This window comes from Lissotriton vulgaris, chromosome 11, assembly GCF_964263255.1.
Source record: "Lissotriton vulgaris chromosome 11, aLisVul1.2, whole genome shotgun sequence".
NCBI classification, from domain to species: Eukaryota; Metazoa; Chordata; class Amphibia; order Caudata; family Salamandridae; genus Lissotriton; species Lissotriton vulgaris.
The window spans coordinates 539375035-539392785 of NC_141699.1; the positions used below are offsets into that span (position 1 = coordinate 539375035).

Below are 17751 nucleotides of genomic sequence, written 5' to 3' on the forward strand. Positions count from 1 at the left end.
TCAGGAGGCAAGTCGAAAGGAATCAACTGCAGCCACTCAATCTCCACGCAAAGATGTGGAGTCTGGACAGGTTCGGGTGGAGGACTGTCCCCTGCTGCTGCAACAGAAGATCCTTCTGAAGAGGCAGTCTGATCGGAGGATCGATGCTCATACTGAGTAGCTTGGGATACCAAACTCTTCGAGCCAAGTCCGGGACCACAAGAAATACTTGGGCTCGGTCGCGTCTGATCTTCTTCAACACTCTGGGTAGAAGTGGTATAGGCGTAAAAGTGAACAACAGACCACAACTCCACTCGCGATGAAAAGCATCACAGAGCGAGTGCCGCCTTGGAAATTCCAACGCGCAGAACTGATGACATTGTGCGTTCTCTTCGGTGGTGAATAGATCAAACCAAGGCTCTCCCCACTGCCGAAAGAGTCCTTGCACCACGTCCGAGTGAAGACGCCATTTATGATCGCTCCTGCGGCTGAGTTTGTCCGCCCTGGCTTTCAGAGAACCTGCAAGGTGTTGAACCAGCAGGAAAATGCCCTGGTGTTCCAGCCATGTCCAGAGGCGCAGGCCCTCCTGACATAGGGTCCATGACCCCACCCCACCTTGCTTCTTGCAGTACCACATGCGGTGGTGTTGTCGGTGAACACCTGCACTACTCTCCCCTTAACAGAGGGAAGGAATGCCTTCAGTGCAAATCGGATCGCCCGAAGCTCCAGAAGGTTAATATGGAGCTTGGACTCCGCCGGAGCCCAGAGACCTCTGATCTCCGCCTCCCCCATGTGCCCGCCCCATCCCAGGAGGAAGGCATCCGTCACTACTGTAAACTCCGGTAGGGGTTGGAAGAGGAATCTGCCGTCGACCCAATACCGGTCCGTGACCCACCACTGCAACTGTTATGCAGTGCCCTCGAGATCTGGATGTGATAGGACAGATTCCCGTGATGCTGCGCCCACTGGAAGTTCAGGTCCCTCTGCAGAGCCCACATATGCTATCTGGCATGATTGATCAGCAGGATGCAGGAGGCCATGAGGCCCAGCAGCCTCAGGGTCACTCTTGACCTAAACCCGGGATAAGGGCTGAAAGAGTGGAATCAGAGCCCGATTATCCCGGACTCGCTGTTCGGGAGGATAGCCCTGATACTGTGCCGTGTACTGAACCGCTCTGATGAAGAGGAGCTTCTGAGAGGGAATCGGGTGCAACTTTGGCACATTGATGGAGAACCCCAGCAAATGCAGGAGGTTGTCCGTAGTCTGGAAGTGCGAGACTATTACCTGGGGCGAGTCGTCGAGATAGGGGGAAGACTGAAACCCCTGATCACCGCAGATGAGCTGCGACCAACGCCATCACTTTCGTGAACACCCAAGGGGTGCTTGTAAGGCCAAAGGGGAGCACAGTAAACTGAAAATGCTCGTGGCCTACCCTGAACCGCAGGTAACGCGGGTGGGCTCGCAGGACTGGGATGTGGAAGTAAGCATCCTGCAAGTCTAGCGCTACCTTCCAGTCTTGTAGATCGAGAGCAGACAAGACCTAAGCTAAAGTGCGCATCTTGAACTTCTCTTTGCGGAGGAAGCGATTTACGTTCCAAAGATCTAAGACAGTACGCAGGCCATTGTCCTTCTTTGGCACCAGAAAGTAGTGGGAATAGCAGCCACGTCCTACTTCTGGTGTCGGAACGGGGTCGATGGCCCCCTTGGCCAAGAGGGCCGCAACTTCCTGCCGAAGAAGCACCAAGTGATCCCCCAACATGCAGTGGTATTAAGGTGGCATTGCTGGAGGGGAAGTCTCGAAGGGGAGAGAGTAGCCCCTTCGGACTATTTCTAAAACCCACCTGTCTGATGTGATGGTGTGCCAGTGGGGGAGGTGATGGCGAGGCCTGCCACCCACTGGCGTCTGGTGGGCCTGAAAGTTCGGACTAGGAAGGTTTGGAGGCAGTGGTGGCTGGGGTGGAGGTGGACTGAACTGCCCCTTGGTCCGCCTTGGCGGAACCCGCGGCAGCGCTGGGATGGTTGCTGCACAGGCTTGTGGCTCTGTTGCAGATGCTGCGGGAGCCCCTTCCGGTGCCACGTAAGGAGCGAAAAGCAGCCTGCGTAGGAGGGTGGGCTGCAGAGAGCTCCAAGGACTTGGCCATAGCCCCCGAGTCCTTAAACCGCTCCAACGCCTGGTCTTCTTTCTCGCCGAAGAGGTGACGGCCATCAAAGGGCAAGTCCATAAGTGTGTTTTGGACATCCCCCGAGAATCCAGTGGTCCTCAACCAGGCATGGCGTTGAACTGCCACCGTCATTGCCATCAATCTGCCCAGTGACTCTGCAGTGTCTAAGCCACAACGGACCATGAATTTAGCTGCGTCTCTCCCCTCTGCAACAGCCTGGGAGAGAGCTGTCCGAGCCTCTTCCGGACACTGAGGCAGCACTTGTGCCACCGTATCCCACAGAGAGTGGGAATAACGGCCCAAGATGCATGCAGTGTTCACGGACCACAGTGCAGAACTGGCAAAAGAAAAAATCTTCTTTCCGAACTGATCCAGTTTCTTGGATTACCTATCCGGAGGTGCGGAAGGGAAGGCCGTCGGGGAAGCAGAGGCTTGGACAACCAAGCGCTCAGGGGTGGGGTGTTGGGAGAGGAAAATGGGGTCACCTAGAGCCCGGCGACGGCATCTGGCCACCTTCTTATCCACAGGAGCCCCTGTGGTGGACCTGGACCAAGTGCCCAAAAGAACGTCAGAAAGTGCTTCGCTGAAAGGAAGCAGCGGCTCTGCAGAAGTAGCTGCTGGCTGAAGCACTGCCATCTGGAGGTTAGTCCCGACAGCCACAGTAGGGTGCTCGAGGTGTTTAGCCTCTGCAGCCCTACGCAACACCACAGCATAACTAGCGCCCTCCTCCGTAGTCACAGTAAGAGGAGACAGCATGTCAAGGTCTGGTGAGGTATCCAGACCACTGGCAACCCCCAACTCCTCGGCCCAGTCCTGTTCAGACTCGCAAGCAGCTGCGAGAGGTCCTCAGACCCCACCCAGTCGTCCCCTTTTTCCTCAGGCTGGTGTACAGGCCGAAAATAAGGAGTAGGGACATGGGGATAGAAATCCCCGTGCAGTGTCGAAAACAGCATAGAGCGACTCCGGGCTGACACCGCGTCCACTTCAGGGTTGAAACTGGGGCCGACGTCGTCCCGAGGAGCGGGCGACATCGGAAGTGGTGCTGGCGGGGTTGACGTCAGTGGAGGTGTTATAAGGTCAACCGGCGTCGACCGGGATCCAGGCCTGGATCCAGAGGGGTCTCGCGGCGCGGGGACCGGAGCCAACGGACACGCCGGGGCCGGAGCCACCGGCGGTGAAAGGTGAGGACCCACACTCGGGACAGCGGGGCTCGAAGGCACACTGGCGGGACCTGACGGCCCAAAGAGGCGATCCATGGTCTACAGGAATTCCTGTATCTGAGCCGGAGTCGCCGACGAACCTCGAAAGGGCGGGTAGGCCGGCGGTGACTGCATAGGCTCCACTGGAGCCGCGGGGAAAGCACCACCCGCACCCTCTGCTGCGTTGGGCGACCAGCGAGGGGAAGTCGGAACAATGTTGTTTTTTCAACTTCTTGTGCTTTGTCTTACCTGACCCAGAGTGCGAAGACTGATGGTGAGGACTATGCGCACGGTCCCTCGACATCCCTTGGGACCAGGACCACGAGCAGCGCAGAGCTGACTGCTGGGCTTCCAGCAACATCCGGGACCGCTCCCGCAAAGTTTTCGGAGCCATGGCCCGGGGAACAACTTGGGGTTGTGGTCGCGCCCCAGGCAGAAAAGGCACACTCGGTGTGGGTCCGTCACCAACATCATACGGTGACAGTCCTTACAGGACTTAAATCCGGGCATCCTAACTGCACCTTAGGAGTCGAAGACTCGATGAAAAAAATGGAGACAAAAAGCCTAAAAAAGTCAGTCAAAAATTTACTGGGGGTTCCTGCTCTTCCCAGATCTGCACTTGCTGACGCGGAAAAAGAAAGAATTGACGTCAGCGCACGTGAGCTGAGTCTAAGTAGCGCCCGCGACGTCATCTCGGCGACCACAACACCAGCGACGGACGCGGAGCCACACGACGCCACCTACCGACGCGCAGGGGTACTGCTGATGAAAACTTTCCGGATCCAGTCTGACGCCTGGGGGTAATTCTAAGGTAAGGAATCTATCACTATGTCTTCTGTTACAGCAGACAGGGATGACTGCACCCACGATTTGGAGGGGCAGGGGGACAGAACTGTGGTATGCTGGACTAAAATGCAGGTGCCTTGTTCTACATGTTATAATAGAGACTTAACTGGTAGAAGTAAGGGGGTGGGCAGAGAGGAATGCTGGACATAGGGACTAAGGCAAACACCAATGCTGCCTGGGTCTATAATAAACCACAGAGATATGCCTGGTGCTTTAAAGGAGAGAAAGAAGGCAGGGGAATACTTGGATTATAAGGACAAAAGACGCAACAAATACTGTAGAAGAGGCACAGAGGAGAGTCTAGGACAGGGGGAATAAGACTTCCCAAGTTAGCACTGTTTAAGTTAAATGTATTGCTATCTAAAATATGCAGAGTTAATATAGTCCTTCACATGCATAACAATAATTGATCAAAGAAATAAATATTAATAACAAACAGTGCAGATTTGCATCGAATGGGTTCCTGTGATTATCCATGCTTTACAAGTTAAATGGTCCACATATACTGACATCAATTACATTTGTATGCTCAAAAGTCCTGCACTATGGCTACTTAAGTCCTGTAGTTGAACCCCAGTTATATAAAATTGTAATTTAATCATACGTTTGCGGGAATCAATAAAGACCATCACATGCATAATAAGTCTTAATAACAGACAGTGCAAATTTACATCAAACAAGAGGATCCTGTTATTGCCCATAGTCAAGTTAAACGTTTAAAAGTCAATGTATACCAAAATTAAATACATGCGTATGCTTCAATATCCCGATGAGCATACATTTGATAAAATTATAGTTTAATCTTAAATTTACTGGATTGAGCACCTCCCTCCACGACAGTTTGCCTGCAAGTCTGGACTGAAAGCTAATTAAACAATGGTCAAAGCACGGTAGCACTGAGCTGTGCAAAATACTATAAAGGAGATAAAGACAAGCATTTACAATGCAATGGTCTCGGAATTATTAAAGGTAGAGCTATTGGCATTGCTCATGACCTTTTTTTTTTAAATCATAAATAAATGGCATTGTCATTTACAATGCCAATAGCTTAATCGCTCGCATATGCATGACCTATTGCATTTACACCCACACAGAGCCACAAACCCACAAAGAGCCACCCACACAGTCATGCACATAGAGCCACCCACACACACCGAGCCACCTACACAGAGCCACCCTCACACAGACAGAGCCACCCACACATAGTGCCACCTACAAAACAAGAAAAACTAGTGCAATCATGGGGCAGAACGCCTTCATCTGTCGAATCCCCCTCTCCCACCCGGCACCACCGCTCTTACCTGAACGGGCCGCTCCTGGTACCAGTGTCTGCCCAGCTAGTATCCACAGTACCAGTGTCTGCCCCGCCAGTACATTCAGTACCAGTGTATTCTCCGCAAATACCCTCAGTACCAGTGTTTGCCACACCATTACCTGTCTGCCAGGCGCGGTGCGTCCATTGGGGCGCGGGGGCGTAGCCCCCCGCCCGCAGCTCCCTCTGCATTTCTGTTGAAAGACGCCATGGCAGGAGAACTGACATTCCAATCATGTCAGTCAGCATGACATCACATCGCCCACCCCCTTCAGAGTCTAAAGGGGGTGGGCGGGGTGGCGTCATGTTGACTGACATGATGATGTCACCAGGGCAAGCAACACAAGTACGCATGAGTGGGGACGGAGGCTGAATTTTTTACCCGTGCCCACGCATGCGCACTTACGTTTGCGCTTTTTTGCGCATGTCCATTAGGAGCCCTTTGGGCTCCTAATGGGCGTGCTGTGGGCGAAGAGAAACCTGTGCCCCAAGCGCCAGGATTGGCTGCGAGGGCTGCCAGTCTCCATTTGTGCCGTGAGGCGCCAAGAGGTCGGGGAACAGAGGTGGCGTGGACACTGACCGGCGGTAACTGAGGTAAGTTTTGTTTTTTATATTTAGTATAATATAGTCAGCACCAGGCCAGGGCTCTATCCAGGAGCACATGCACATCACACGATTCCTGGCAATCAATGAAGTAGAGGAAATGGAGAGAATAGATAAGATAGGGTGGTAGTGAAAGAGATACACCGCAGCGACCCAGATAGGGGGAGTCAAGAAAATGGGGTGGGGAGGAGGGGGTTAATAGGGGATTGGAAGAACAGTGTATGTCCTCGGTGTTCAGTTTTTTTTCATCCCGTTGTTGCGGGCAAGCATCTCTTCTTTGTGCTCAGACGGGGTCACTCACGCATGCCCCCCCCCCCCCCCCCTTGCCATAAGATTTGCCGGGAGAGTGCCACTGCTGGGGGGCGAGGCTTTTCTGGCAGGAACCACACCACAGCCCTCGAGTTCCAGCACACCCCCAGCACACTGCAGCCCCCACCACCGGCAGTCAACTTCCACATCTGCTCACCTGGGTGTCACCTGCATCGCCTCTGGGCCCCCTCAGCGTGCTCCCCCAAAGTTCAGCAAGTCTGAGGGGGCAGCATGCCAGCAGAGGTTGGGGGCCACGGCACCCAAGAACTGCAGGCCTCCCAGAGTTGCTCTTATATCCACGGTGCTGCGAGGCCAACAAATGATGTATGGAACATTCTAGCGCGGCCCTTCTAATGGGGGAAAACCTCACGGAGCATTTTAATTCCCATTTCTCTTTTCACAGCAGAAAAGTAAATCTGTTTATACTGATAAAGTTAACTGTTCGCGCCCGGTTCATATAACTCACAATATTGATATTTTCAGGGAAAAAACGAACATTAGGTTAACGCAGGCCTGTAAATTTCCCAGATGGCTAGTTAAATTATGCAAACATCCATAATAAGGAAAGTAATGTGTGGAAATACGCTATGGGAAAATCACTGCATTTAAGCAGACCAGGAATCCATTAACTTAATTTTGCAAGTTCGTATTTTAATACTAATCATGCTAAATTCATGTGCCACTTTAGATAGCGCGTCTGTGTTTTCTGAGTGGGATGCTGCGCTCAGCCCCACGGATCTGTGGAAGGAAGGCGAGGATCCGTGGAGAGCTGACTGCGGAGTGCTCCGAAGGACTCAGTGACCCAGGGGCAGGGGCGTGCGGGCCCCGGGGGAGCTCGGCCGGCCAGTAAAGTGCGCACCGTCCCGGGGACTGTGAACTGAGGCTTCTCTGGCATCTGTGCCAGGTCCGCGGAGCTACACGAGTGCGTCTGGCATCTGTGCCAGGTCCGCGGAGGTATGCAAGTGCCTGGGAACCTCGGGAAGCTGTGGGTGGTCCCGGGAGAGTGGGGTGTTCGAGCCCTAAGGGGAGCTGTGTCTGTTTTAGGGTCTTTCGAGAGCTGTGGGTAGAGGCGCTTCAGAGAGTTGAAAGTGTCAGGGCGCTAGGGAGAGCTCCGAGAGCCAATGTCCTATTGGGTAACTGTGGGTTCCAGGGTCATCGGAGAAATGGGAGTGTCAGATTTCTAGAGCGGAGCAGTGGTTGCTAGGGCGCTGGGACACTGCGAGCGGCAGGGGCCACAGAAGATTGTCAGTGCCAGGGCCCCAAGAGAGCTGTGCGTGCCAGGGCTCTCAGAGAACTCTTAATGTCGCGACCCTCAGAGAACAGCCAGTGCCAGGGCCCTCAGAGAGCTATGAGTGCCTAGGCCCCAAGAGAGCTGTGAGTGTGAGGGTCCTCAACGAGTTGTGAGTGCTAGGGCCCTCAGAGAGCTGTTAGCGCTACGTTCCTCTAGCGCTTTGAGGGCAAGAGCCTCAGACAGCTTAGAGTACAAGAGTGTTAGAGAGCTGAAGCTTACACTCTCTGTGGAGAGGCGTGGATGCCCGGGCCACCGGAAGGAGGATAGTTCCAGGCTGCAAGTGTTGGGGTTGACCGATCCGGGTGCATTGTTCCTCGATTACTGTGTTGTTGGTGCCAAGGATGCTCTTGTAATAGTGAAAGCCCGCAACCTCGAACAGCGTCATTAAGTAAACAAGCAAAAAAAAACAGGGGACACAAGCACGAAAAACGGCACACGGGAGGAAGGGAAACCAGACGTGCGGGCGGAGGGAAGGGGTTGCCAAACAGGGAGTCAGAGGCAAGAAACAACGACACAAACAGGGGGGGGGGGGCACGAAGAAAGCACGCACGAAAAACGGCACACGGGAGGAAGGGAAACCAGACGTGCGGGCGGAGGGAAGGGGTTGCCAAACAGGGAGTCAGAGGCAAGAAACAACGACACAAACAGGGGGGGGGGGGCACGAAGAAAGCACGCACGAAAAACGGCACACGGGAGGAAGGGAAACCAGACGTGCGGGCGGAGGGAAGGGGTTGCCAAACAGGGAATCAGAGGCAAGAAACAACGACACAAACAGGGGGGGGGGGGGGCACGAAGAAAGCACGCACGAAAAACGGCACACGGGAGGAAGGGAAACCAGACGTGCGGGCGGTGGGAAGGGGTTGCCAAACAGGGAATCAGAGGCAAGAAACAACGACACAAACAGGGGGCGGGGGGGGGGGCACAAAGAAAGGCACAAACAGGGGAGCAGAGGCTTACCTGATGTCCTCGGTTGACGCTGCTCGAGCAGCAAAATGGCGTCCGGCAGCTATGACATTTTTCGGATTCGGAGTTACTGCAGACTCGCTCGCTCGCTCTGAAGGCAAAGCCCTTAGCCTGTTGTTGGTGCCAAGGATGCTCGTGTAATAGTGAAAGCCCGCAACCTCGAACAGCGTCATTAAGTAAACAGGCAAAAAAAACGGGACACAAGCACGAAAAACGGCACACGGGAGGAAGGGAAACCAGTCGTGCGGGCGGAGGGAAGGGGTTGCCAAACAGGGACGGGAGGAAGGGAAACCAGACGTGCGGGCGGAGGGAAGGGGTTGCCAAACAGGGAGTCAGAGGCAAGAAACAACGACACAAACAGGGGGGGGGCACGAAGAAAGGCACAAACAGGGGAGCAGAGGCTTACCTGATGTCCTCCGTTGACGCTGCTCGAGCAGCAAAATGGCGTCCGGCAGCTCTGAAATTTTTTCGATTCGGGGGCGTGGTTTTGCGCCCTGAGTGACAGACGACGTCACAGGGCTAAAGAATGCAAAAAATCACGCCCCCGAATCCGAAAAAGACGGAGCTTCTTTGGAGGGACGGCTCTCTCCTCCAATGGCTGGCCTCCTTTTAGGAAGCCAGCCAATTGAGGTGAGACGGCCGAGGGAGGCGGGTTCCAGATCCCTACTAAGTATCATACGATCTCCTCCCGGAAATGCTGGCAAGCCAGCATTTCCGGTCCTCGACCGAAAAAAAGTCTTGAAGGGAGACAAAGAAAAATGCCTTGAACTACATGAGTCACAGAGGAATGCTAGGAACTATAGAGCTGGAAAGAGAGAAGTGCCTGGGAAAAGATACAGCACTGATGGCTGTCTGGAATAATAAGGAACAGAGAACATGTATCGAGTTTGCTTACAATTATCAGGGCTAGCTCCTGCTCTTGGGCTACTCTGGCCAGCTCCTGTAAATTGTGCGATATAGAGCTTTACCTGGGAAAGATGGATGCAGCCCTTAGCCTGAACTTGTGGTGGATGTAGGTTGGTGGTGAGGATTGTTTCAGGTGAAGACATTCTATTGGATTTCAGTGGAATACACAGTTTTTCCCGAGATTGTGAAGAATACAGAGGTTTTTCTGGGGATGTAGAAACATTATTTTCCTGGAGCCATAACAGATGCAGAGCAGCTTTCACTGTGGTTGTGTGGAAATAAGCTTTTCTTAGTTTGTTCAGGAGGACAGAGAGCTTTGGATGACGTTCGGGCACATACGTTTAGCTGTGGGTTGTGATTGAAACAAAGTTCCCTTTGGAGTTGTAGCCGAAGCAGAACGTGTCACAGGACCATAGTAAGTGCAAAGCATCTTTGCCAAGGTTTGTGTTAAATGTAAAACTTTGACAGAGTTGTGAGGGATACAGAGTCTTCACTGGGTACCTGATTAAAGTGCAGAGCTTTGCTTGAGGATGTACGGAAATCACGGTTTGCTTAGGGCTTCTGCAGACTTCTGGTGGATACAGAATTTTGTGTGGCTTTAATAGATACAGAGCTTTGGGATCATAGAGGATATGGAACTTAATTTAGGTTTTTATGGATATAGCAGAGACTGTGATGAGGAGACGAATGTGACATTTCATTGTGGCCCGGTATTTCGTGACCTCATTTTTACCCCATGCTCTGAATCCTGCCCTTCTACCCCTAATCAATGTCTCTCGGATACAGCTGCCGGGTGCAGCCTGCCAAGAAAGATATGCTGATAAATCAGAGAGTTAATCCATTGTTCCTGAGCCAGATCCTGTGGTGGCCTTACTAGAAAGGCGCAGGGGAAACAGAGAATGTTTTCATTAACAGATTATGGACCCTCCGCCCGGTCAGATATTATGAAAAACAGCCTGTCCAGTATGGCTTATGCTTCCTGTTTAAATATTATTCAGAAATAGGCCATTTTCCATTCGTCCACAAAACCCAAAGCTAACAAGAGCTTACCTTCCGGGTTCTCATAATTGACAAAATGACCAAATGCAATGCCATGCAATTCACTAAGTGAACAATATCACAACACACGCAATTAAAGAACTATAAGTAAAATAGAAAGTAACACATCATAAATAGTAGCAGGGGTAAATCCCATGCAAGAAACCAGGTTCTTTGTTGATGTTCCCTCTGATCGTGTTTTTTTTTTATATCACCCACTTCCTTCATGTCTCCTTCTGGCTGTTTCTCTAAGAGCACGGAACTCATTTTCAATTGAGCTACACATGAAGAAAGCATGTGCCTGGAATTCCCACGAACACGGGCCCTCCACATGATTTTGATTCAGCATAGAGTCTCCATAAAGTTTTTTTGTTATTTATTCAATACAGGATACATTTGTGGTGAGATTCCAGGAAGAGGCTGATTTCCTCGGTACCCCAACAATTTCTGTCAGACTTACAGGCTAGGAGGAAGCCATTTCCTTAATAGTGCAATGTTTCTACCTCGGTGTGCCCTGCACAGGTTTTTATAATAATAACTTAAACTTGGTTGTAGGCTATACAAATAGCTTTAGCCTTGTTGTAAACACATTACTGTGACGTCTAGAACCTGTCATAAGTAATATTATAGCCACCCTCTGCTTTGAAGAAAAAGCGGATGTCCACAAGCCCAGGCATATATCTATGGAACGAACTCCTATTTTTGCAGTTGTGTGCATAAAACACTTAGGGTAAGGATAAATGGAGAAAAAAAAGGTTATGCACTTCATTCTTTTGTATTTTCATCATAATGAATGGACCCCGGTATGGTGCAAGCATAAAGTATTGTGAAGAACAATTCTCTAGTGTATCTTCTGTTGTTTACAACTATACACCTCAAACGCGACCATCAGATTAACAGGAAAGTGGGCGCATAGTGTCATCATCAATTTAAAAAAAAAAATACTCCAAGCGGGCTTGCAACATACCTTCCAAATAGTTTTCGTTTTAACATTATCACTGATGCTTTGCCCTCACAATCGCTCGGAGTGTCACCTTCCAGCCATTACCACTGCCACAAAATATTATGTCCCTTGAGTCCTCGGAAGGACAGGCAGTTCTAGCCTTCATGCATTTGTTTTGAATGTTTCAAAGATATGAATGTTTTGTGTGCCAGGACAGCAGTGACGAACCCTTTGTTAAGGCGCTACAAACACTTGCGCCAAATATTATCAGATTATCTTCCATGAATCCTCTAGGACAGTGAAAGACGAAGTTCCACAGATTCCTTCTGCAGTATGGAGAGTTGGATCAAACCGCTACTCACACGATGCAGTGCACTTGAACATATATTTAGTGTAAATTATTCCTTTACTCTGGACCCATAAATAAAAGGTTCAGGAATCAAAGATCCACTTCAGATACTCAAAGTGGACACTCCAACTAGTTAGCATCCTCTTCAAAGTTGACTTACAGGGCTTTCGACTGAAAAAGAAAGGTTTAGGAGGGAGAGGTGTGTTTTGATAAAGAGGGGGTACATAAGGTGTACGATTCCAAAAATCTACTATTCTCTTTTGATGAGCTGATGTTGGGACTTCGTGAATTCAGACCTTCAAATATTCACAAGAAATTAACAGAACATTTAAGGCCTGCTTGGTACCGTTTTGAGGAAAGATCAAAGGCACCATCTTATCAATATGAAACGGATGATGCCCCACCGGCAAAGAAAGGAGTAGGAATGAGCAGTAAAGTATGAAACCAGGTTTTATTTATGCAGGAAAATTAAGAGCATCACAAGTAAAAACATCCTTTGGGTTGCTTTGAGTTCATGAATAAATCAAGCTGGTTGCGTCAGTAAGTTAAGTGGGTATGCACAAATCAGGCTGTGTTTCTAAATGGGGCTTTATAGAAATATTCGTTTGCTGTTTTGCAACACTGTACATACCGGAGGTTACCATCCAAATGAAAGGTACTTAATGTAGTGTACAAGGAAGGCTCAAAACCCGAGTAAGCACTGCTAGAATTTGAACTTTTCATCTGCATGTACCAGCTCCCAGCAACAAGCACCTAACTCATCAGCTATCCTTAGAAGGGGTGGCTGAAACAGTAGTTGTCTTCAGGCATATTAACCAAGGAGGCAAGGTACAGGGAAATATTTGAGCTCTAATCTCTTTTCCATTTACGGAATGAAATCTATTCACTCTGGTGCAAAGTGATTTTTATGGCTGGCTCGTAACTTGCTACTGGAAATGTTGCATCATGGCAGTACATAAGACCCCAGATGGATTAGGGATCTCAGTAAAGATAGGCACTGGCAGGGAGATTAATGGAATCTGGCAAGTCTTCGCTTAGTTCTAGATAATGTCCCAACACGGGCAGGGCTCTGCCATTCCAAAGAGATATTCCAAGCATCTCCTCCCATGACCACCACCACCCCAAAGGCATCTAAGGATTTTCGGGGCCCTTTGGCAAACAGATTTTGGGGGTCCCTCTTCGGAACAGCTGTGAATGTATGATCCAATTTCAGCTTTTTCATGTCCTCTCTGGCCAGGTCACTGGCAGCGCACTGTCACACTTGACCACATTCTTAATGTGTTTACATCTAATATTTAGAGATAGTGATGTGTCTTTTCAATATTGTAACATAGCAGCTGCTCACTAATATTACTGCAAATAATCTCGGTGACCCCCTCCCATTTCTTACATGTGAGGTCCTGTTGTGATCTAAAAGAAAGTTTTTATGGATGCTGCATGAAACAATCATATTTTTCTGCAAACTGTCTGCAATAGAGTCTCACACATCACCCACAGCAACAATAAATCAAAGGAAAACGATATTTAAAACAATCTGTTTAAGACTTATTCAGGGTCACCGGGGCAAGGAGTTGGTTTTATCAGGGGGGCCACTTTGGCCATGCCTTAAAACGCCTCTGCGCCACCCCCTTCCCACTGCACCACCACCGGCCTCACCCGCTTTTGCCCCTGCTGTTCCCTCTCCTGAAGGACGATATTCTCTGGCTTCAGATCTCGATGGATAATGCGATTCTCATGCAGATACCGGAGAGCCGACGCTGCAAAACAAATAAGAGGAAATGTCAGACAATTACAGCAATGGGACTGTCACAGCTCTAAAGAAAAGTGTTTACCTAGCACGGACATCTTGTGCATAATTTGTAAATATAAATAAAAAAGCACAAGCGGGCAAAGTTTTCTTGGAGACCTGCAAGCTGGCGCTGCTGAAAGCCTGGGACGCCGCATAGCACAGCCGAATAGCAAGGGAGACTAATCTTGATACTAACTTGTGCCCACTTCTTCCCTACTCAACACTTCCTGCTTCTATATCCCACTCTTCGTCTTCATTTTTATCTTTCTCTTCCTCTCTTCCTTTTCTCCCTTTCTCTGCTCTGGTCCTTCTACACATCCACTTATGCACTCCTGGCTTCCTCTTTCCATCACCCACTAACCACTGGCCACAACAGAAGTCCTACTCTCCCTCAAATTCCACTCTACCCATGCCCTCTACAGTTATGCATACACTTCCTCCTTACTAACGCAGCACTGCCATCACCCAGCAATTGCCTGGAAAAAAAGTCTGATAGCCGATGAAGGGTTGATCCCAGCAGACCTTTGGCATAGACTCAGATGCTCAAGCTGGCGCGTGCATTACTCTACACACGTTCACTGGGAGAGCTGCCACTCGGTCCATTTTATAATGCACCCAAACCTTGCAAGTGCTCAGATGCCACAGACTAAAGTTCCTAAACTTGCATTTCCCGTTCTTTGGCACCCTGCTTCTGCATCCCTACTGGCGTGGTACCTGGATTCTTTAAATAAGACACAGCAGTGATATTCTCTCTGGCTCAATCAAGATTGTCGCAAAGACAACAAGCATTTGCAATGCAATAGGTCTCGCATTAGGAAAGTGTGAGCTATTGGTATTGTAAATTACACATTTTTTTAATATGTGTTGGCTTTGAAATTAATAGCATTGTTATTCACAAAGCCAATAGCTTACACTTTCCTAATGCGAGTCCTATTGGCTATGGCAATGCTTGTTGGTAGCAAGCAAGGACAGTGCTGTTGTTGTGCTGAGTGATGATGTGTTTGGGCTGAGTGATGTGGTGGTGTCCCCGGGTGATGTGGTGGTGTCCCAGGGTGATGTGGTGGTGTCCCCGAGTGATGTGGTGGTGTCCCCGAGTGATGTGGTGGTGTCCCTGAGAGATGTGGTGGTGTCCCTGAGTGGTGCCCCTGAGTGGTGCCCCTGAGTGATGTGGTGGTGCCCCTGAGTGATGTGGTGGTGCCCCTGAGTGATGTGGTGGTGTCCCTGAGTGGTGGCCCTGAGTGGTGGCCCTGAGTGATGTGGTGGTGCCCCTGAGTGATGTGGTGGTGCCCCCGAGTGATGTGGTGGTGTTCCCGAGTGATGTGGTGGTGTTTCCGAGTGATGTGGTGGTGTTTCCGAGTGATGTGGTGGTGCCCCCGAGTGATGTGGTGGTGTTCCCGAGTGATGTGGTGGTGTTTCCGAGTGATGTGGTGGTGTTTCCGAGTGATGTGGTGGTGTTCCCGAGTGATGTGGTGGTGTTCCCGAGTGATGTGGTGGTGTTCCTGAGTGATGTGGTGGTGTTCCCGAGTGATGTGGTGGTGTTCCCGAGTGATGTGGTGGTGTTCCCGAGTGATGTGGTGGTGTTCCCGAGTGATGTGGTGGTGTTCCCAGAGTGACGTGGTGGTGTCCCAGAGTGACGTGGTGGTGTCCCAGAGTGACGCGGTGGTGTCCCAGAGTGACGTGGTGGTGTCCCCGACTGAGGTGGTGGTGTCCCCGAGTGATGTGGTGGTGTCCCCGAGTGACGTGGTGGTGTCCAGTGTTCCCTCTAACCTGCGCGCCTGCGCTCGCGCGCACCTTTAAGGCACAGAGCGCGCAGTGTCTCCTGTGAAGCGCGCAAACGTTCTCGCTGCCGCCCGCTTTTAAAGCGCGAGCGGCGAAAAACGGCAATTTACTCGTTGCCAGAGGCCTTTGTGAAAGTATTCCTGTTAATCACAGCGCCCATCATGCGCTGCAATTAACAGGAATATTTTCACAATGGCCCACAATCAGCACCCTGCTGCGCTCTATTTAGAAAAGAAATTAAGTGCGTCTGAAAGCACAACGTGTAAAGCACACTCTTCAGGTGCTTTTGGGCCTGGTATGACAGAGCGGGTGCAGCTGCCATGCTGTGCCCCAGCAGAGAATAGCAGCCGGTGTGCCAGCGTAGGGCCCATGCAATAGCTGCTGATGGCTGTGGCTCGGGATCCGCACGCCTCTACTGCTTCCGTTGTGCGGCTGCTGCAGAGCTTTCCCCTCTGATCCTGCAGTGGTGGCCGCGGTCCGAGGGAACTGAATGAAGTTTGAGCCATGGATACATTTGTAGTGCGGGATGAGAACAGCAGCGTCTATGCAGAGGGTTCCAAGATCCTCCTCTCCACCGGTCAGTGGAAGAGGTTTAAGAGGGACAATCCCAGATTCAACCTGATGCTGGGAGAGAGGAACCGGCTACCCTTCGGGAGGCTTGGTAAGGATCATTCAGACAATGCTCCATTCTACTACCAGCTCCAGACCCTTCCCGTGCATCCTCAACTCTCACCAACAAAAGCACACCCACCCCTACGTATGCTGCTGCTTCTTTCTTATTTTTACCCTACATATGCCTACTTCTTGAAACCGAATCAGGCAGCTTGTTTATGCTATTCCTTTTCCCTACGCGCGTTCCTTAATTATTTCAGAGGAGATTTAGGACGCTTTCCGTGCTTGGAGAAAGGCGAGAGGTGGTCTAGAATAAGTCACGATGCGAGTGAGAAGTTGACTCGAGCAGCGACCTGTACCATTTCTCCTGAATATAACGCTGTAAATGGTTTGTCCGGTATTAAGTATGATCCCAGAGGTTAAGTGTTCCATTCCTTTTCGGAGAGCGTGAACCGAAGGACCGTCTCTCCGTTTGGATTCCTTAATGCAGATGTTGTCATCCATGGCAGCATTAGAAAAGCAGGAACGGCATTTAGGCGAAGGAGGGGTTTCTTGGGGTACTGACCCAACACTGTAAAGAGGGATATTGTAAATGTTCAGAAATATAACTTCTGAATAGATGCTTTCAATGTTTGGTATATCTTATAACGAGTTAGAAAGTTTTTTTAACATGATTTTATTATTATACTCCTTGGTTCGCCAAGAGGTTGATCTAGTACCCTGATGACCTTCATTCCGTTTCTGCATTTAGTATACACTTGTATTTACGCATGATTCTTTAAGAATATACTTGACAGCGACTTTGCCAGTGTCCAATTTTTTGGGGGGGTCTTTTTGAACCTATTCCACACCGAGGATTTTGCACTACTTTCACAGACACTATTCAAGCAAGCATGAAAAGCATGCTTAGCAAAATTAGCCAAAGCACTAAGCCTAGTAAAAGCATGTTGTAAATTTATCATATTGAGATTTCTACTGTCATATTATCGTGAGTTTCTGTCACTTAGCTGTTGCCTGGTGTCTGAGTAGGATTTTATATATTCCCACAGAGTATCGAACAGTTTCCATCAAGTACATTTATATAGATCTATTTCAGTGAGTAAAACTCAGATTTTAAGTGGCTACTGATTTTTTTTAACTAAGTCTGAGGTGATGAGCAGCATTTTCAATTATTCTATTTACACACAAATACGTGTTGGTACGCATTGAACGCTCTTGACCTGAGAAAATTTACTACGTGTATATAGAAATAACTCTAATCACTAGCATATGCAGTATACCTTTGTACTGTCTACCATTCCTATGTGACTCTTAGAGTATAGCCATTTGTATCTCTTCCTTGAGTGACTTTACTACCTGTACATTCACAATTTTTCTTTCACTTTGTATCTCTTCCTTGTGTGACTTTACATCTTGTACATTTGCATTTTTTTCTGTTTGTATCTTTTGTGTAATGCATGTAATCCTAAATCCTTATGTTTTGCAACTGGTTCTTATGTAAAGCGCTCTGACACCTTCGGGTAAAGTTTGCGCTATATAAAACCGCAGAATCGCAGGAGGTTAGGCTGACCAGAGACTAAAAACCCATCTCCTAAATCAATAGCTTGAGCATTAGCCACAACCCCAACCATAAGAGCGGAAGCATTTTCAATATTATTTACAACTTGATGC

The 17751-nt window shown here is 49.6% G+C and overlaps 1 protein-coding gene across 1 annotated transcript in view; it reads right to left on the reverse strand.

Annotated features, from left to right (window-relative positions):
* IKBKB (inhibitor of nuclear factor kappa B kinase subunit beta) overlaps positions 1-17751 on the reverse strand; it is a 616380-nt gene that overhangs the window by 248855 nt on the left and 349774 nt on the right. The window contains exon 6 of the mRNA XM_086943580.1: positions 13557-13657. Within this exon, the coding sequence (XP_086799706.1) occupies positions 13557-13657 (101 nt within the window). The remainder of the gene's footprint in view (positions 1-13556; positions 13658-17751) is intronic.